Source organism: Ceratina calcarata, unplaced genomic scaffold, assembly GCF_001652005.2.
Source record: "Ceratina calcarata isolate Rehan_Ccalc_2016 unplaced genomic scaffold, ASM165200v1 scaffold541, whole genome shotgun sequence".
Taxonomy (NCBI): domain Eukaryota; kingdom Metazoa; phylum Arthropoda; class Insecta; order Hymenoptera; family Apidae; genus Ceratina; species Ceratina calcarata.
Window position 1 is genome coordinate 9,111 of NW_017176578.1, and position 21,286 is coordinate 30,396.

At 38.2% G+C, this 21,286-nt stretch overlaps 2 protein-coding genes across 5 annotated transcripts; one reads left to right on the forward strand and one right to left on the reverse strand.

Moving 5' to 3' along the window:
- Positions 1-6: 6 nt before the first annotated feature.
- On the reverse strand, positions 7-20,998 carry LOC108628834 (uncharacterized). Of its 4 annotated transcripts, none has more exons than XM_018031028.2 (7): positions 20,929-20,998; positions 5,890-6,147; positions 4,411-4,524; positions 3,341-3,848; positions 1,417-1,735; positions 1,078-1,309; positions 7-339 (listed from the first exon to the last, which is right to left on the reverse strand). In XM_018031028.2, the coding sequence occupies exons 2-7, from the start codon at positions 6,137-6,139 to the stop codon at positions 32-34; spliced, it is 1,731 nt and encodes a 576-aa protein (XP_017886517.1). In that variant the 5' UTR covers positions 6,140-6,147; positions 20,929-20,998; the 3' UTR covers positions 7-31. The 4 variants fall into 4 exon arrangements, with proteins under 4 accessions (XP_017886517.1, XP_026672573.1, XP_026672576.1 ...); XM_026816772.1 differs by having other exon boundaries at positions 5,890-6,158; positions 20,929-20,953; XM_026816775.1 differs by lacking the exon at positions 20,929-20,998 and adding an exon at positions 18,723-18,836.
- Positions 8,564-12,517, forward strand: LOC113464799 (uncharacterized protein K02A2.6-like). The gene is made up of 3 exons (XM_026816771.1): positions 8,564-9,358; positions 9,446-9,560; positions 9,648-12,517. Exons 1-3 carry the CDS (start codon positions 8,564-8,566, stop codon positions 12,515-12,517), a joined length of 3,780 nt encoding a protein of 1,259 aa, XP_026672572.1.
- Positions 20,999-21,286: the final 288 nt, after the last annotated feature.

Below are 21,286 nucleotides of genomic sequence, written 5' to 3' on the forward strand. Positions count from 1 at the left end.
TATATATATATGTATAAACTGTACAAAGATTTCATTTTTTTCTGTTCTGTTCCATTTCTTTTTTTGTTTCAAGCAGACCGTGAGACTTGAAATCATTCCATGATTCAAAGTATACCGTTACAAGTATTCTTATTGGGCACACATCTCCTGTAATAGGCTGAAGTCGCTCCGATAGGCAAATAACCATGGCTTTTGTCCCCACTTCCGTTTCCACTCTAAAATATAGTCGCTCCTGACCATTCATATTAAGACTTCTTCCTTGATAATTGTCGAAGGTGATATTTTCTTGAATGAAACGATGGATTGACATTTGAATTTCAACTAATGCTTTTTGTAGATCTAAAACAAAAAAATTGCTATTTCATTATGTTGGACTTTATTATAATTGTATGCAATTTACAAGGAATATACTCAAAATATGTAACAGTACGAGAACGCGTTTAATCGTCACGACGTATGCTAAAAGAATGACATGGCATTGTAATGGCGATGAAAAACAGAATATGAGTATAGTTTTCAGAGAAGAGCGAGCGCAATACATTTCTAGGCGACTTTGACTTCCCACTTACGTACATACAGTTGAAAATACGTAATGAATATTATATCAAAGTAATGATAAGGTAAGTGTGTGCTCACGACATGACTATGTAAGCAATGCACATCCGGGAAGGCTTGTAATACGTATTTTCAACTGTAGGATGCATTAAATTTCGACTAGCAAGTCTTCCCACACACTCTCTCTCGCCGAAAACCCTACTTGAGGCATGGGCAATTCATTTTTCTCCATTCTAGTCACACTTCTTACTTTCCGTAAATAAAGTTGAACACCTGTACGTTACATATAACTCAAGCATTCTCACCTATGCACGCACTCAAGGCCGTGGCTCCCGAGAGATATTCTTGCATGCCCATGCCTACCCCACTTCATACCCTTCAGGTTCATACGACGTGTCGTGCTCTCGTTTGAGCTCGCTGAATTTTTACCGGATCGATCCAAACTCGATACTCGCAAACCTCTACCAGTCTAATGTATAATGTGTTATAAAAGAAAGGGGCACTTATCGTTACTACGCTTACCTTCATATTCTTCAAAATCTAGTCCTCTTCTAGCTTCTAAAAATTTCTTTGTGGCTTCTGCAGCATCGTATTGATCATTCGCGGAAACAACGTGATCAATCTCGGTCAGAAGTGGAGAAAGACGTTCAATTGCTGCACTAATATCAGAGGGAATAACTTGTGCCCAATCATTCATATGACGAATGAAACTGTGATATAAGCCTCTATAACAGCTGTTTAACTGAGCTACTACCTGAAAAGAAAAAGAGTCTGCTGAAGTAACTTTTCTTGATTAGTTTTCTCTAGTTGACACGAATTAAGCTCAAATTAAGTTTAATGATAATGAAAACTTTTCTTTACCGTATATCGAAATTCTTCCGGCATAACCAAACGTAACCACGGAAACGTTAACAATGGTCTCGAATTATTATTTGGTTTACGATTTGGATCACGATTTGGCTCACGATTTGGATCTTTATTAATACTTTTCAGCAAATCGGATAGCGTAGTAAATTCCACGCTCGAAAATAGATCAAAAATATTTTTCTTCGGTGGTTGTTCGTCACGTTCGTACATTTGTTTTTGCGCTTGTTTCCTGTTTTCCTTAACTTCAATTGCCTCCACGTATGAATCATGGTATAATGCATCCTCTCGTTCAAAAGCAGTATCTTGGCAAACGCTGTAAAAATATGTGTCATACAGTAATGCACGGTTAAATTTGACTAAAATGTGCACGGTTAAACTTAAGCGAGTCATGTCCACTGCTCAAAACTTGACCTTAGCGAAGTCTTTTATCAGTAGACAAGGATAAAAAGTCAATACAATAAAAATAAGAGAAACAAACGTGTGTCCAAGGAATGCCACGAGTGAAACAAATGAACATGCAATAAAGAAAACTTAATTTTCAATTATCCTCGTCTTATCTTTATAATGACCGTATCGATGAATTGTCGAAATCCTTCGGATTAAAATGTACCAAAACATGACATTCATCGGTTTAAATTCACTTTAATTCGTTATTAATGATTGACATAAACAATTCAAATGATTACTGATAAAACTAGTCAGATTCATGTTTGGGCTCATTTCAGTCGGAAGAATCTTAACAATCATTGCCACTATCTTTGTAAAAGTAAAACGAAAATGAGTGAAAATTTAATTTCTCTTATTGCATGATAATTTGTTTCACTTGCAGCATCCCTTTGGAGTTCTCAACCGTCACACGATGTATGCCACCTATTTCACTCCGTTTTGTTATATATATTCCCTTATTATTAGTTTACTCAGCTGTGCTCCAGTCAATTCTTAAAAAAAAAGAACGCTAGAGTAGAAAGCACGCATATCAATTTAACTGCATAATTCCCAAGTATTGTTAAATTTAACCGTGCGGGAATTCGAAGAATTAATTTTTTAATTAATGAATTTCTCAAGATAGTTGAAATTATACTTTTTCTATAAATAGGTAAAAATTGATCGAAACGTTCCTAAAGCGAATAATTTACGAAATAATGAACTATTTAAACTATACAGGATGTCTCACGTAACTGAAACAAATTGTACCTCTTAAACGTTTAAGAATAGATGAAAATGTTGGAAGGGAAAGTTAAATGGTATCAGACGCTGCATAATATGCAATTAAGTTTATGCACTTTTATGCATCGATGCATCTGAAAAATGCAACTGTACTTTTTTTTTAAATGGAGACCTATATTTTTGACTGCATCAGTCGATGCAGTTTCTTGTGCTCTACAAAAAACTATTAACATACTTATACCCTAAAATTATTCATTTGGAAGTTATCGAAGCTCTAAATTCTCTGAATAATTTCGGTGTCTCGGCAAGTTCACCTTATGATTGATGATGGACATCGAAATTATTCAGACAACTTAAAGCTTCGATAATTTCCAAACGAATAATTTTAGGGCATACGTATGTTAGTACTTTTTTGTAGAGCACAAGAAACTGCATCGACTGATGCAGTCAAAAATATAGGTCTCTATTTAAAAAAAAGTGCAGTTGCATTTTTCAGATGCATCGATGCATAAAAGTGCATAAACTTAATTACGTATTATGCAGCGTCTGATACTATTTAATCACTTGACATACAAATAAAACAGAATTTGATGCGTCCGAAAACTACTATTTAAATTCTCAAAGTTCTTGACGTCTCGGAGACGTCATTGTATGTCATGTGGTTAACTTTCCCTTATAACATTTTCATCCATTCCTAAACGTTTAAGAGGTACAGTCTGTTCCAGTTGCATGAGACACCCTTTATACTAACTCATTGTTGAGGACTACATAATCCCTTATGCCTGCGATAACATTTTCAATTTGTTCTTCTTCCTGCTTATTTTTGTCAACGTATCCAGAAACCGGGACTGAAACTTTTGAAGTGGATGCCTCCGCAGCAACTTTTCCGGACTTTGGATCATTCCAATAGTGCGGAGTACCAGTTTCAAGCGTATTTATTTTCGCAGTTAAAGCATTTGCTTCACGTCCAAGTTTCAATGCTTCGCCACTAGTGGCAGCGGCATCGATCTGTTCCAATTTAGCTGCTCTAAGAGCTTTTAAATTATTTAAGTGTATTTTATTCGCAATTTGTCCTCCCGAATAGCCGGCCAAACCATCACCTACTGGAATAGCGATCGCATCGATAAATGCGCCCGCTGAAGGATTATCGACAGCATTTTTAAATGCTGCAATATACCCTTGATCTTCACCGGATATAGCACTTGCAGTAGCATCATAGCCAACACCAGCTGCTATTCCAGCGGGAATAGCGCCAATTCCTAGAATGTTCGTCAAATTATCGTCGATGTAGCGATGTAACTATAAAATTTCGTAAAATGTAATTTAGTATGGGTTATTTCATTTATCTTCTCCATTTTAATATCTTTGCTGCCTTAGCACATATAAAAAATAAACAAGGAAATAGTTGTCACACAGCAAGATGTTTATCAATAGTTGTTTGTCACAGCAAATCTTTTTTTTGTACATTTTCTTCTAAATAATAAAAAAAATCCAGGTAAAAATTGAAATATGTTGTATTCCTTAGTTCCTTTCAAATTGACATGAATTTATGACTGAAGATCAACACGTTATTGAAATGTACTTTTTTAATTAGCTATATCGATATTATGATGAAAATGTTATGAACGAAAATGTCAATGACCTAGAAAATATAAAAAATAAACAAACTACCGAGAAGGAAAAAACAATATTAATCAAAGTGATAAATCACATATTTTCTATCAAAAGTATCTACAAAGACAACGAAAGTATTAAATTCGACAAGATGAACGAAGCATTCTGTATGTACATATATAATTTTAGTAAGTTAACATTAAGGACCTCCTGTTGCTATACCAGCAGCGGCACCACTTGCGACAACAACTGTAGATCGAGTTGCTGCATTAAACGCTTGATTTCCACCTTCATGATCCCCGACAGCATGATGGACAAGACCTAAAGAAAAAAAAGCATTCCCCTTCAATGTTTGTCCACATCTATTTTTAATATGTATATTATGCTGCTGATTTGAATAGCCTCCAGTAATCCAAACTTGATTTTCTTACGGTGTTATGAGTAATGCGAGATAAACAAATTTCAAAACAAATATTATTTCTATAATTTAAATTTGGCGGCACACCTCCAAGTGCTAGTAGAGTAGGGACGAAAGAGGAGACGTGGCGGAATGATGGTTGATAAGGTGTGTGAAGACTGAGTCAAAATTTTAATCAAAGTGATTACTAAAGAAAAGATTATGAAAGGGAATTGACACTTGAAGAATAAACTTTAAACGATGTGTCTCTATTTCAGGTAAACTTTTGAGTATATAATGTAAATAATATTTATTTTAACCAAATTGAAACCCCTATTTGAAAGCAACGCACAAGGGTTTAGTTCTTTTGCCTATACATAATATATATTTATTATATGCACGATGAGACACCACGCCATTTAATCTGACACCCTGTATAAATTAAAAATGTATGTATGTATATTTTCTTTAAATATTGGAATGAAAACACGAGGAACTTTTTTGACAAAGTTTTTTGATAAAAATGGTAATTGTGAGAAAAATTGATAGTGACTCGAAAAAAAATTTTACCATTTCAGTTATTTCTTACGTTACCGACACAGTCATTGCCGTGTATTAATCATATTTTGTTCTTAAGACATGTAAAAGTATTTTTATTGAGAAAAAAAATTATTTTCTCATTCTAAAATTAAAACCCCAAAGTATTCTTGGCGACCACCTCACAAGGATATGTTTCGGAAATATTGAACACAAACACACTTTTTATTAAACAAATTTATTATTTTCAGCCGAAGGATCTATTAGTTTCAATATACGTCACATCCTCTTTGTACTTTTCCATGGGAATTAACTCTATTTCCTTTAACCATTAAATGGCTGCATCAGAATCAATCATTTTCTTGTAGATAAAAGATAAATATATTCGACTCATTTTGATATAAATTAGTTTGGAATACCAATGGACGAGAGCGCAAACTAATATGCATTTTACTTTCGACTCTAAACATTGTCGATTTAAAGAAGTCTACAACCTATCAACAGCAAACGATAACAGCAGATCAGCAGATTCTCTGACTTCAGATCCGCTTTCAAACCTGCTTGACGTATTCCCGCGGTCGTGAGTTCGTCGGTAACATAGATAATGGCACTCAAATGGTAAAATTTTTTTATCGAGTCGCTAAAAATCATTTTCGCAATCATTTCATCCTCATCGCAGAATTGTGTTAATTCGGAATATGTGAATTTTCGGAAATGCAGCCCTATTTTTAACCAATTCCTGTACGATTCACCTTTTGCATGTCCAATAACAGGAATACCATTTGCGACATTGTTTACGGTACCCAAGCATCTTTTCTGGGTTTCTAATGCACCTTCCGCATCTCCTGCAGCAAGTTGTACTATAGAAGTTACTTGTGAAACTATCGGACATTCCTTATGAAAATTTTCCATTGTTCTTGCGGCACCCTCAGTATCACCGGTAACCGCTTGAACCAAGGACTTCACATGCGATACGCCCGGTATCCAATCTATGCCAGGCATCTTTTAAACTGAAAAAAGCCTTTAATAGTAATTACTGTTTTGTTCATCGGTAAGCTTTTATAACGACTTGAAAGAAAATAAAAGAATAACACAAATACGAAGAACAAAGTAGTTTACAAACAAACAACAAAACAAAGTTAGTTAATTTAGTAAGTAATGTTAAAAATATGGATATAAAGAAGTGAAGAGTACATCAGTTTTTTAAACAGACAATCAACTAACTACTTCCGTAATTAGTAATACGCGTACTAAAAATTGTAGTTTTTACTTAATTACAAACATACTGCCAACTACTTACTACTGCTTCAACCACTTGCCAAAAATTGTTATGATGTGTATTATAATATGTTAGAACATAATTAATATACGATTCATGGGCTTTAGCGTCATCTATCGTTCCTAATCATCCTAATGTCATAATTCATTTATTTCATCTATCAATTGCCTATCGGCCTTTTCACTGCATTTAGCATTCCTAGAATTTAATTCGCCCCGATCCGCCTTACTGATAAGATGCTTTGGCTATTATCGTATATTGTAAAATATTACAAGAATAAATTGTTCTGGTTGTTCTTCTTCGGCTTGGTTGGACACTATTATTATTGCTCTAAACCCGGATCCCTAACATAATATGTACTGTTTGTGTCACTGTGTAGCCAAAGATGACACAATTTCATTTTTTTTGTATCATTTTTGGCCAGTATGTAATCTCGACATTATTTAAGACTATATCGTTAAAATTCTTGCATAATTCTTAGCAATGCATGTAATGTGATATAACTATTGTAGGTAAAAAACTTGGTTCACAGTTTTATAAAATATGATAATTAATGACTTCCTCACTAGTCGTCCATTAAACACTATTATTAAGAATATAAGGAGCTACCGAAATTGCATACGTCTATGTCTGTATCCTTAATATATCGGCATAAATAACGTACTGGCCACAAATGGTACAACTAGTAACAATGAATCTGCTGAAATGAGCTAGCTCGGGCTTGTGTTAATTCCTCCTAGGGAGACAAAATACAGAACGAGTAACAGGTCTATGCCCGGTATTCAGAATCGTTACTTATATTTGAGATCTATTTCCTTTACAAGACGGACTGGAAACATGGGACAGACATGGATAGCAAATGCTTAAGACGATCTTAAGAATAAGCAACGACTATAAATACCATCCTACATCTTGCTTTTTTCAATCCTCGATCTGGTATTGATACTGCTAGATTTTGACATGATTTTGACGTTTGAAAATGAAAACAATTTTAACCTGCGCACATTACCACGACCTACATTAAAATTGTTTTTATTTTAACGCTTCAAAATTATGTAAAAATCTAGCAACATCAATGCCAAACGATGACAAAACAAGACGTAGACTTATTATAGACCATTAAGATTACCATAACGTAACGTACCGTAAGAAAAATCTTACGTGGTTTCCGGCGGAATTTTGGGCTCGAAAAATGCATCCGCCGTAAGAAACAATGACATAGCAGAAAGTTGAAAGTATAAGAAAACCCATGTAAAAGTACAGGGGCCTCAGAAGGATCTGGTGACTTCTTCCCTACACTAGTGCAAAAATATGAATCCCCTACCCGCTGTACAGCATCGAGTAGCTCAGGCATGGCCAACTCATTTCTCCCTACTCTAATAGTTTTCCCTACCTCGTGCCATAGCCACAATAACACAGCGGACCATAATGCGTTCACAGTATTTAAAGCATCCCCACCTAGGCTCCTACTGAAGGTCGTATCGCGTGCGCGACACCTTACGTCATGTCTGTGCTAGACCTTTTTTTACTGCCGACCCTGTAAGTTTCAATTCGTACGTAATTTTCAAACATCGTGAGTCACGAAGTTTTTCCAGCAGAACCACCGTAAAAAATGTCAGATACAGCAATTTATTGAAACTCGTATTGTACTGTTGCTAAATTCGCTGTGCATACGCGAAACAACGCATCACAAATGTCACCTCTGCAATATCAGGGTGTTCCACGTTGTCATGTTAAGTGATAAGTAGTTGGTAGTGTTTAGGGTTAGTAGAGTTAAGTTGGCAGTATGACAGAAAGTAAGCAAGCGAGAGCGGATTAAGAACGTGTTTGGATACTATTAATAAAGACTACGATATATCTAACTCCACATCCAGCACATGAGAAACTTTATATGGCGCTGTAGACAGGATGCCCGATAAGTAATAGTATTAATGGAAAGTGATGAAAGAAAGGACGTCCCGCCACATTACGGAAGTCCGTCTTTAAATATAAACTCTTCATCCAACGAAAGTGACGAGGAATTTTTTTTATCGGTATCTCAAGAAGACGAAATGGACTTGTCCATGCCTCCCCTTCTTCCCCTCTCATTTGAAAGGAACTTGAAAGAAAATTGGCGAAAATGGAAAGAAAGATTTGAAGTGTATATGATGGCAACTGCCTTTGATACGAAAGATGAGAAGAGAAGGATTGCTGTCCTTCTTCATCTAATCGGTCCAGAAGCTCCTGAATTTCCCATCTTTACGCTTACTGACGAAGAGAAAAAAGTTTACAACAATGTGATGCGTGCATTTGAGGAATTCTGCTCTCCGAGGTCAAACGAGAGTGTGGAAAGATATGTATTTTTCACAAGAATGCAACAGCAAGGAGAAACATTCACATCCTTCATAACCGACCTCAGAAAACTCAGTACCACGTGTAACTTCGGCGAACTGAGGGATAGCTTAATAAAAGACAGAATCATTTGTGGAATGAATAATACTGATCTCAAAATGCGACTTTTGAGAGAAGAAAATTTAGACTTGGATAAGTGCATGAAAATGTGCAAGTCGGCTGAATTATCAATGGCTCAGCTTCAAACAATTGAAGGATCAGACACGGAGGTACACTCGATGAGAATGACTGGATCATCAAATGTGGATAGGCGACAGAAGATGGAACCACGCCATCGGCCAGCTTCTTCAACGAACACCGTTTCGACTTCCAATTGGGGAGATAGGCATTTGATGGAGTCATGGGACACCAATAAGGGTCAGCAAACGCGGAGATGCAGCAGATGCAACAGGACTCATCCCATTCGACAATGTCCAGCATATGGTAAAGCATGTACAAATTGTAAGAAATTAAATCATTTTGCAACTGTATGTAGGTCAAAGCGAGTCGATGTGCTTGAGAATCAAGATAATCTTGATGAAAATCCACAAAATGTAAACCTCCATGAGCAAGTAGAATCGTTATTTATAGCCTCGATTGTTGAGAATGGGAAAGATTGGTGTGAAACAATAACAATCAATAATAAATGACAATTAAAGGTTAAATTAGACACAGGTGCACATTGTAATGTAATTCCCTGTGAAGTATTAAAGACTATGTATGACAACAAACCTGACATTAAAAATACAAATGTTAAATTAAGTGCTTATGGAGGTAAATCAATTGAGGTGCTTGGCAAGTGCAATCTAACATGCAAATTCAAAAACAGAAATGACCAAGTACTCGAATTTATTGTCATAGATGAAAAGAAAGACGTTCCTACAATTATAGGGTTACCTTCTCTAACAAATTTAAACCTTATAAAAAGAATTGACACAATTGAAAGAAGTCTTAATAAAACGCGCATAATGGATGAATATGGAAAGGTGTTTAACGGAATAGGATGTATAAGTGATTTTGAATATGAAATAAAATTAAACAAGAATGCGAGAGGTTGTATAATGCCATGCAGAAAAGTTCCCATAGCTATCTTGGAGCCTTTGAAATTGGAGCTGGAGAAAATGAAGGAACAAGGAATAATAAGCGAGGTTAAAGAACCATCAGAATGGGTTAATCATCTTGTAATAGTTAGAAAACCTAATAATTCATTAAGGCTATGTTTAGACCCTGTTAATTTGAATAAAAACATCCAAAGGGAGTACTTTCAAATTCCAACTTTTGAAGAAATTTGTGCAAGAATATCTGGAGCAAAGATATTTAGTACATTAGATGCTGATAAAGGGTTTTGGCAAATAAAATTGGCAAAAAGAAGTACAGAGTTGGTAACTTTCAGTACTCCATTTGGAAGGTTCAGATTTCTAAGAATGCCATATGGGATCTCATCTGCATCGGAGGTATTTCAAAGATGTTTCAGTGAGGTGTTCGGAGACATTGAAGGAGTAGAAATTTACATAGATGATCTATTAGTATGGGGAAGGGATGAAAAAGAGCATGATGAAAGACTAAGGAAAGTGTTAAAGAGAGCTGAAGAAAGGGGTGTAAGATTTAATCCAAAGAAATGTAATATTGGTGTAAAACAAGTAAAATATGTAGGCCACATATTCACAGAAAAAGGAATTCAACCCAGTGACGAGAAAATCAAAGCAATCGTTGAAATGAGAGCACCGAGCAACAAGCAAGAATTGGAACGTTTTTTGGGTATGGTCACGTACGTTGGGAAATTTATATCTAATCTATCGAGTATCAATGCCGTGTTGCGTAATTTAACGAAAAAAAATGTAATATGGAACTGGGATTCAAATGCGGAGAAAGCATTCAATGAACTGAAATCGAAGCTTATAAATAAACCAGTACTCAAGTTCTTCGACGTACAAAGACCAGTGACACTCTCAGTTGATGCTTCACAGAATGGATTAGGTGCTGTCATTCTACAAGAAAACTTACCAGTAGCCTATGCCAGTAGATCATTGACAGACACAGAAAAAAATTATGCTCAAATTGAAAAGGAAACATTGGCTATTAGTTTTGCATGTAATCGATTTAGACAATATATCTTTGGCAAAACAGTCACTGTAGAAAGCGACCATAAACCACTCGAAGCGATATTTAATAAACCTCTTAATGAATGTCCCCCAAGATTGCTTAGAATGAGACTGTCATTGCAAAATTTTGACATTGTAATACGATACAAACCCGGTAAAGAATTGCTTCTTGCTGATGCATTATCTCGTGCATATCTGCAGAATGGAACTGATGATCTTGAAGAAGAGATAGAAGCTCAAGTATGTTTCCTTATGGATAATTTCCCGATAACACTAGATAAAAAAGAGGAATTCAAAAGAGAATGTCTAATCGATGAAGAAATGCAACTTTTAGTAGAGTATATCAAGAGAGGTTGGCCAAATGAGAAGTCAAAATTAATAGATATTCTAAAACCGTATCACAGTTTCCGCGAGGAATTAAGTATAATAGACGGGTTAATATTTAAAGCCCAGAGGCTTGTTGTACCAAAGAAGTTCAGAAAGCAACTGTTGGAGAAAATACATTATGCTCATCTAGGGAAAGAAAAATGTAAGATTCGTGCTCGTGAGATTCTGTATTGGCCTAATATGAATAAACAAATAGAAGATCTTGTAGATAAATGCCCAACATGCGCTACATACAAAAAAGCAAATGTTAAAGAATCTCTGATTCCACACCAAATTCCAGATGGTCCGTGGGAAACAGTGGGCATGGATATATTTCATTTTTGCAATGCTGAATGGTTGTTAGTCATAGATTATTTTAGTAAATTTGTAGAAGTCATGAAACTGGAGAGTATGCACAGTACCACAATTGTTGCAAAACTCAAATCAATTTTCTCCATATTTGGAATTCCTAAAAGAGTAATTTCAGACAATGGGACTCATTTTAATAATATAAATGTCAAAGAATTTGCAGAAACATGGAACTTTGAACATATTACGTCCAGCCCAATATACCCAAAGTCAAATGGAATGGTGGAACGACATATCGCTACAATTAAAAACATGTTCAAAAAGCTTGAAATGTCCCGCAAGGATCCAAGTTTAGCTCTATTAGAATACAGGAATACTCCGATCTCTGATCAGATCGGATCTCCAAATGAATTATTGTTTGGACACAAAACTCGTGGACTATTACCAATCAGAATACAAAGGGATAAAATTGATCGCGACTGTAAAAATAAACAGAAACTACAAATAAGACAAGAAACTCAGAGAAAACAATACGATAAGAATGCGCACAATCTTGAACCGTTAAATATAAACAATCGAGTTTTTGTTCGCAAAGATCTGAATATGCCATTATTACCAGGTAAAATAACAAATGTGCGCGATACTCCGAGGTTATATCAAGTTCAGCTTGATAATGGTAGCAAAATAGTAAATAATAGGGCACACTTGTATGATTTTCCATTTAATGATGCAAGAATGGAATCTAATTTAAACACGAAAAACACATTGGAATTATCAAATGAGGCGCATAAGAGTACAAAAGATTCCCAAAAAATATGCGAGAACGATGTCAAGTATGAAAGCCGATCGTCTCCCAGAACGGTCACGCGATCCGGAAGACAGATCAATCCTCCGTCATACCTAGGAGATTATATAATGTACATGAGAGTTTGGAGTACCAGAATCAAAGATTGAATATGTGATTTCGTTATTGTTAAGAGAGGAGATGTCATGTTAACTGATAAGTAGTTGGTAGTGTTTAGGATTAGTAGAGTTAAGTTGACAGTATGGCAGAAAGTAAGCAAGCGAGAGCGGATTAAGAACGTGTTTGGATACTATTAATAAAGACTACGATATATATAAGCTTAAGTGATCTTCAACAATTATTATTTCTGACTCCACATCCAGCACATGAGAAACTTTACACACGTAATATTTTTCACGACTTTTCAAGTGCTTGCGCGATAATCTGACAAAAACATATTTTCAACAAAAGTTGATCAGTTTTCGATTGGCTATACGTTGCAACAAAAAAAGTTAGGAAGCAAAATTTTTTTTTACTACTGTCAAGGTCACCTTCATTTATTTAAGTGGCACTTTGTATTTTTAACTTAACAATATTATAGCCCGTATCAAGACGAGTTCAACGATCTAGATACCACGACCATCTGATGAGTAAAGAAATGAAAATTATGATAAGAAGTGATAGTCTGCTTGAATGGATGATAATAACTTATGATAATTATTAAAATTCGTAATTACTGTATTCGCCCTTGCCTTGAAGGTCATCGGAAGATCATGGTATCTAAGTCGTTGAATTTGTTTTCATACGGGTATTACGTATACAGCCTTGTGTACGAATACGGCTCTGCGCGTTTCCAAAACGTTTGTTGCTGGTCACGTACGCATCCCTGACCCAAGTGAGTCACGGGGCGAGGCTATAAGCGTGGAAGGTTCTAGAAAGGGTCTCATTTGGGTATAAAAGGTCTCTACACCATAGCCCTTCGGATTAGTCTGGATCACACTTCGATTCCGAAAGTCGACGTGCGCAGGTGGTCTGGCTATTCGGGAGTGATTTAATATTCAGAATTACTGATAAGTTGGCAACAGCTGACAGGAGCAGTATTGAGAGGGATCTGCGTCCAAGTTGAATAAGGGTGTCGTCCAACCTCGGATGGGGCTGTTCCACCTCCCAATAATTATCGCCAACAAAAAAAAAAAAGCCCTTCGGATTAGTCTGGATTCATTCGCTCGCTGAACGCCGAGCGGTGAGCATCGTGCGACCATAAGTGATCAGTGAGTCTCTGCCACATTGTGACCAGGAGTGCCTATTTTCTTTCTAATTGCTTTTTAATAGTTGTTTATAACATCAGTGTTTTCCGAAGTGGCCGATAAATCGGCTGACTTCAAAAAACCAACTGAGGTTAGCCGTAGTCTCAAAAGACCTATGGTCTTGGAGACTCAGCTCGTAAATGAGCTTGATTTTGCCAACTTAGGAAATACAACAATCATTTCGACCCGGAGGGGTCTCGAGGAGGAGGAGAGGAGGTTGGATGAGTCCTCATCTGCCGGGTTGAAGGCTCTTGAAGCTTTAAGCAGCACTAAGGTAGGGCATTTTGATACAGAATCAATTGCTTCTAATCAATAAATTCATGATCGGGATACCGAGACCGGGTACTTCTCTCCTTGCGACTCGGACACGTCTGAGTCTCGTGCTGTGAGTTCAGCAAATTACGCGCATCGCAATAAAGTAATCAAACTTGTTAATGTGCCAGCGGAACGGCTAATCAAATCAGACATGAGTTTAAAAACTAAAATCAGTGCCGCGCAATTAAAAGAAATTATGTCGAGGAGAATCTCTCCAAGAAACTCTTTGTCTCTAGACAAAGAGTCCGCAAAATCCGTTACGCCGGTCGCCACGTACACGGGACCGAGCGTCGACAAAATGGAGGCGGTTCCGAACGTGCCAACTTCAAACCGTTACGGCCTGCTTGCATTGGCTTTTGACTCAAATGATGATGCTTCACATGCTGCAAGTAAAAATACCCCTGAACCAGGGATAAATGTGACTATCAATTCAGATATTAAAACTAATTCTGAAAAGGAGAGAAGGATCTCGGCAAAGGTTCCTCCGATTTTTGTATCTAATTTTTCCTGTTCCGCTTCGGCGTTTGAAAAGCAGTTGACGGAGTTGTGTGGAAAATCTTTTAAATTAAAATTATTGAAAAAAGGAATACGAGTTCAATTCAACAACATTGAAGCGCATGACAAACTCGTAAATTTCTTAAAGGAAAACAACAAAGGGTTTTTCACCTTTACAAAAAATTCAGATAGGGTGCTCAGTGTTGCCCTTAGAGGATTGCCAGCCACTCCTATCAACGAAGTGCTCGATGAGATTCGTAGAGCGGGATTATCCTGGTTAATTGGATCCCTCATTGGGAAATCTCCCAGCAAACCTATATATAGGATAAATTTTCCTGCTTGCACCAGCCTGAGTGCGATCAACAAAGTGGGCTATATCTTTTCAATCAGGGTGTACTGGGAAAAGTTTTATTCGAACAAAAATTATACCCAATGCTTCAGGTGTCAAGCCTTTGGTCATTCCGCGACAAACTGTAATATGGCGCCTAAATGCGTAAAATGCGGAGGAAGTCATCACTCGTCGGAGTGCCAAAAACCGAGAGACACCCCTGCCAAGTGTGTTAACTGTGCAGGAAGTCACACGGCAAATTTCTCGGGCTGTCCGTCCTTAGAAAATTATCTTAAGCTCAGGGATAAATCTCACTCTTATATTAGACCGAATGGCGTCAGGCCATTCCCTGTCGAGCCCCTAGACTCTCAGGTTTACCCTAGGGCAACAACCAGGCAGGGTATCTCTTACTCCGAGGCGCTAAAAGGCAGTACCAAAAGCGTACATAGTTTAAATAACGTTCATACCCTAAATAATAATATTAACTCCGGTAAGGCAGGTAATAAGGAACCACGTACCCCTCAGGCTACCGGTGAGAGTCTGAGTGACCTATTCAATGAATTCAGTACTCTAAATGCCTTAGTTGATGTTAATTTAATGCTTAACACCGTACGAGTGCTAAGAAAAACTAAAGAACTGCTCTAGTAATAGGGAAAAATTTCAAGTCTTCTTGACTGTAATGAGTAGCCTGGATTAAATGCCGGACTTCCCCAAAATATTACTTTGGAACTTACGGTCGTTCAAAAAACATAGAAACGAACTTTTGCTTTTAATCACTAAGGAGCAACCTGATGTTGTCCTCCTTATGGAAACTAATCTAACCATAAATGATACTGCTAGCGTTCCTGGTTTCCTTACTTATCGGCAGGATAGGGACTCAGGTAGGGGTTGCGGGGTTGCCATTCTGATTAACAGAAATCTCCCGCATTCCCCTATTGTTGTCAACAGGATAAGTGGCATAGAGTACTGCTTCATTAAATTAGCAATCCCAAAAATTTACGTCGGGGTTGCCTATGTCCCACCAGTGGTCAATATCACTCCTGCAATCCTTGATATCCTCACAGGGTCTGTTCAGGGTCATAGGGTCTCCGTTCATTTTAGGCGGCGATTTCAATGCTAAGCACCGGGCATGGAACAATAATAAGGCTAACAGGAGTGGGATTACTCTCTTCAAACACCAAATGAATAATGCGTATGAGGTGATACATCCCGAAGGTTACACCAGGTTCGTACCAGGTGTAAACCCCTCAACGCTCGACATTTTTCTTTCATCGCTGAGCCAGTCGGTCAAGTGTGAAACACTAGATCCTGGTCCTTCTGACCACACACCGTTACGAATCGTGCCGGATGCCCTGGACGCTGAGGTCGGCATTGATTCTGAAACCGACTGGCAGAAGTACAAGTTGCTTACTGCCAACTACGACCTGAGGACTAATTTTGACTCGGCTGGCGAGGTCGATGATGAGATCCGTAGCTTTACGTGCAAATTGCACGCCTCGAGGCGAGCATCCACCACCAAGATCGATACTTAAAAAACCAGACATGCATTTATGCATAATGATACGTACCTTCTTGCCTTGATTCGAAGAAGAAGACGTGTCAGAAAACATGATCAGAACATCGGAGTCTGTCAGTATTTTAACCTGATTATACATGACTTAACTAAGGAGATCAAACGGCAAATCCCTTTTCTAAGAAGTAAGGACTGGAATAATAGATTATATTCTTTCAGAAAAACTGATCCCACCTTCTGGACAACTTACAAAATTTTAACGGGCAAGTATGCTAAAACCACGCTCCCAAGTCTTGGTGATGGTGCTCGCGTCGCGGTCTCGGCGCAGGAAAAAGCTGAGATTCTCGCTGACCGTTTCGAGCAGGTCTTTACGGAGGCTAGCGCTGTTGCTTCGCCGGTTCAGGCGCAGGTCGATCAATTCATAAATAAATTACACACTGTAAGAGATGATCACTGGGATCCCCTTGGGGACTTTGCTCCGTATGACATCAGATTCATTATTAAAAGATTTGGGAACAATAAGGCTCCCGGGAAGGATGGGATCTCAGTATTGATGTTGAAAAAGGCCTCGGACAAAATAATAGTCCAGATTTACTACATCTTCAAGTACTGTCTGGTAAATTCTTACTTTCCCAAGATCTGGAAGATTGCAAAGGTGTCACCCATACACAAACCGGGTAAGCCTTGTGACAAGGCTTCGAGTTACAGGCCCATCAGCTTGCTTTCAATCCTTGGAAAGACGCTCGAACTTGTTATCTCGTATGAAATTCACAGCCATTTACAAAAAAACGGCATATTGATAAACCAACAATTTGGCTTTCGTAGGTCGTATTCCACACTCCATCAGATTATCAGAATAGCCCAACAAATTACAAATGCATTAAATACCAATAGGTTTACCGTCATGGTTCTGCTTGATTTAGCAAAGGCGTTCGATTCAGTGTGGCATCACGCTCTTATATATAAACTTCATCTACTAGGGTTTCATCATAAAACAGTTTTAATGATTCACAACTACCTCTCTGAACGAACTTTCTATGTTAAAGCTGATGGGATTGCCTCGACTACCAGGAATGTGTTGGCCGGAGTGCCCCAAGGATCCATACTTGGACCAATCCTTTTCAATATTTACATAAACGACATACCGTCGAAATTTAATTGCACCTTAGCATTGTATGCAGACGACACTGTCTTGTTGACTTCGTCTACTAAACTCTGGGCTGCCCATGCCCGCATGCAAGAGTACATTCACCAAATTGTTGACTTTTTTGCTAAATGGAAGCTGTCCCTAAACGCTGATAAAACAGAAGCTATTATCTTCACTAGAAAACTTGATCGACCTTCATGCCCCCTTGACGTCCAGGGTATCCCAATAAACTGGTCTGGCAAGGTGACCTACTTGGGTGTGATTCTAGACACCAAACTTACCTGGATACCAGCGTTATCCGATCGCATCTTAAAAACTATGAAGGTAGTTGGTGCACTCAGAGCACATATAAACCCCTCGTCTAATTTAAATAGAAATATCAGGCTTGCAATATACAGAATCTCTATTCGACCTGTTCTTACTTATGGAGCACTAGTCTGGTGGGATTGTATCTCTAAAACCAGAACAATTCAGATGCAGAGAGTGCAAAACAAAATATTAAAAACAATCATACGAGTTCCCTAGAACACTAGCACCTTGGAGCTTTCCAGGAGGGCTGGCACTCCTCTTATAGGGGAATACATAGAGCGTCTTATTGAAAGCTTCAGCACTGACGTTCCAAGTAATAAACTCATCAGAGACCTGACCAAATTTAATAGACACACAATTCCGTATAAAATCAAAGTCAAATTTCCATTGTTTACTAAATTCCAATGAGCTCAATGTCATTCTGCTGCTCATCAAAGTGCTGTTGGAGTGGTGATGGGGCGTCACCTCCTCTCCTCCCCTGGAGTCGGTCCCGTCGACATGGTTTGCAATTTAAATTTTCCTAATATATTTACCTAGCTTTAACTTATTCATATTATAATTTTAATCATTACATCTAATATTTCTCGCCTAATCTACTTTAGCCTTAATTTTGCTTGTATCATTACATCTAACAATTTTTAAAAATTATTTTGCTTGTTCCTGTATGTATTAGTCATACGTCTGCTCAAACCTTTTCCCGCAAGAGGTTGTGGTAGCCACAGGGTAAAATCTTACACCCTTGGCTCGAACTCATTTCCTCTTTCACTTCCAAATCGTCGTCCTGGTCGCGGTGCATGCACCTCACCCTGGTCCAGGCCAAATTTCCGGTTCTCACCCGACCGAGAGTTTCCATCTTATTCTGCCTAATTTATTTTTCATGGTGGTTTTTTGAAACTTTTCCACCCTCTACATCAAGTTGCACTTTTGAATATACCGCTACATCAAGAAGATAACAACATACTCATACTAATGTCTTCCGGTAAGTTGGCTTAGGTTGGCAGGAACGGACTGTGGCGTCGCTGCGCCATCATAGCTAGGGAGTTTTATCGCCTTGCGTTAGTTAGCCTAGGCTCCTGCCTAGCTGCGGAAACTCCTCTTCCGTTCAACCACCAGTCTTCCGTTGGACGCACGTTCGATCAGACACGTACTATCGAGGCTCCTTACGCTCAGCCGCGTTTCAAGTTATCCGACCACATCGTCGAATAGAACGCGCATCCGTTCTCGCGGATTATCGTGAATTAAAGTACAAATTAAAAGACTCTCTATACATAAGTCCGTATTAATTGCATCGCGACTTAGCGCCAGTCTTTAGTGGCGAGATCATTGTTAACGCGGACACGCGGTCCGCCATTACGCGCACGCACGTGCTCGCGTCTTTCACGCTCTTAATAAATGTTCCTTGCAAACACCCGCTTGACTACCCGGTTAATATCCTTCTAGTAATTATGGCCCACGCGCCATAGGACCTCGAAGGAGACTCCATCTGGCGTCAAAGGGCTGAACCAACACCTCGGGTTACTACTGAAGACCCCCTCCTTCAACAAACCATCGCCATATTGGGGAAAAAAAAAACCCTTCGGATTAGTCTGGATTTAGAGTTCTAGCAAGCGGAAGCGCTGTCTCACCCCGTTGAGAATTTTCGTGTGAGTTTAGACTTAGATTTTCCCCGCGACTTCAATGCGTTAATCAAAATAGGAATTCTCTTACCGCAAGACTCGATCAACTAACAGAATATTGTACCGAGTATTTTAGTGAATACATATAAGACTGTGTGTTTAAACTCTTAAATTCGTTTCAATATTCATTTAAACCCTGATTCCATATTAGCTGGTAACCGGAGTATCTCGCGAACGATATGTCTTAGCTGCTCGAGACGTATCAACGAAGTTGATCTGCCAATCCGACAACCTTTATACATAAGTGGCTAAAGGGGACTGATCCTGCCTAGTCGTCCACATCCTACAGCTACCGAAGCTAACACACGGTGTTAGATTAGGGTCGCCTGTACGTCTTTTTCCTTTCCTAATTAAACTCGACCGAGTCGACATACTCGGTCACCCATCGGGTTCTTGGCACGGTTCGACATCGTAACACGGGCTATAATATTAGGTCAAAAATACAAAATGCCATTTAAAAAAATGAAGGTGATTTTGACAATAGTAGAAAATTTTTTTTCCAACTTTTTTGTATAGCCAATAGAAAACTGATCAACTTTTGTTGAAAATATTTTGTTGTCAGAATAACGCCAGTACTTGAAAAATGGTAAATAGTGTTACGTGGGACTCACTGTATATAAGTCTACTGAATTCGGCTTCTGTCTTATGAATCATATGTTTATCACTTTCACGCTACGCGCATACACATGCATATGCATAAGCACGAATTATTTTTGCAACAATTTCCTGCCGTTTCTCTTTTGAGAGATGAATGAATTCTCCAAATAATCAAACACTTTGTTTTTGTATATACAGCTGGATAACATAAATGTATTTTTAGTTCCATGTGTGAAATAAAACTATATCTCTTCCCAAGGTGTCTTATCATATATCGATTTCAATTGATGTTTTAAGATACGAAATACTTGAAAGAAAAATTAGTGACTTATGTTGTTAGAAAATTTAGAATTGAACGATTGTAACGGCTGAAGTGGACCATGGGTAGTTTGTTAAGGAGCTTTCTCTTTTACGAGGAAAGACTCTTCAAGGCCAAGATGCTATAAACAAGGGTCGCTGAGGGCCATAGTGACGTCGAGGCCTGATAGTTAAGAAAAATGGTTGGAAAAGCACTCTTGTACGAACCGTGGTCGTATAAACACGTCAAATAAACGGAGAGTGTTCAATTTTAATCGTTGTATGAATCGTGGTTTTATATTATAACCTACGGCCTATTCCTGTTTCCTTACAATGTGTTAAATGGTTGCATGTATTATATTTATGTAAGCCAGCGTGATCGTGTAGTAGTTCTTGATAATTATCATCTAGTAGTAGATTAAAAAGAATCGAATTCCGCCAAAAATGATTGTTATATTCATGTTCATTGTCAAATTAATAGAAATACATGTTTCATGTAAAAAGCTTGGGGGGCGGGTTAGGCGTTGGTAGTAATCTGAACTCTTGCCCGAAAATATATCTAGAAAACTTAATTGAAACGTGTACACGCGCACTTACTTCGTACTCGTCGATTTTCTTCTTTCTACACACACCTCGTGCACGCTACGCACTCACGCTTCAAATGTGCTCGACGGACTGCGCTCCCAATGATCATGGGTAACGTAAGTGGGGGCAAAAAAAAGTAGTGAGGGACAGCTCGGGAAGAGGAGAAATCCTACATTCTGGCATCCCTGCCTCAGAGTCACTCGAGAACGTCCCTCGCCTTCCTTCACTATCAGCAAGTTGACTCACGCTTGCCGGAGATTATCCGGCGCATTAATATGGCATTGTCGTCGAATCGCAGAGAAACAAGACTGTGTTGCTTTTTTAAGAGTTTATTAAAAGGATGGAACAATAGGCTTGCAAGAGTACGTAA

Excerpts from the sequence above, each read along its gene's own strand:
- LOC108628834 (XM_018031028.2), bottom strand. The coding sequence starts at position 6,139 with ATGCCTGGCATAGATTGGATACCGGGCGTATCGCATGTGAAGTCCTTG. Across the intron at positions 3,849-4,410 it reads TGCTGGTATAGCAACAGGAG|GAATTGGCGCTATTCCCGCT; the intron begins GTCCTTAATGTT and ends CGAACATTCTAG. Across the intron at positions 340-1,077 it reads AGATTTTGAAGAATATGAAG|ATCTACAAAAAGCATTAGTT; the intron begins GTAAGCGTAGTA and ends TTTTTGTTTTAG.
- LOC113464799 (XM_026816771.1), top strand. The coding sequence starts at position 8,564 with ATGGCAACTGCCTTTGATACGAAAGATGAGAAGAGAAGGATTGCTGTC. Across the intron at positions 9,359-9,445 it reads ATGTAAACCTCCATGAGCAA|GTTAAATTAGACACAGGTGC; the intron begins GTAGAATCGTTA and ends TGACAATTAAAG. Across the intron at positions 9,561-9,647 it reads TAAATTAAGTGCTTATGGAG|ATGAAAAGAAAGACGTTCCT; the intron begins GTAAATCAATTG and ends TTATTGTCATAG.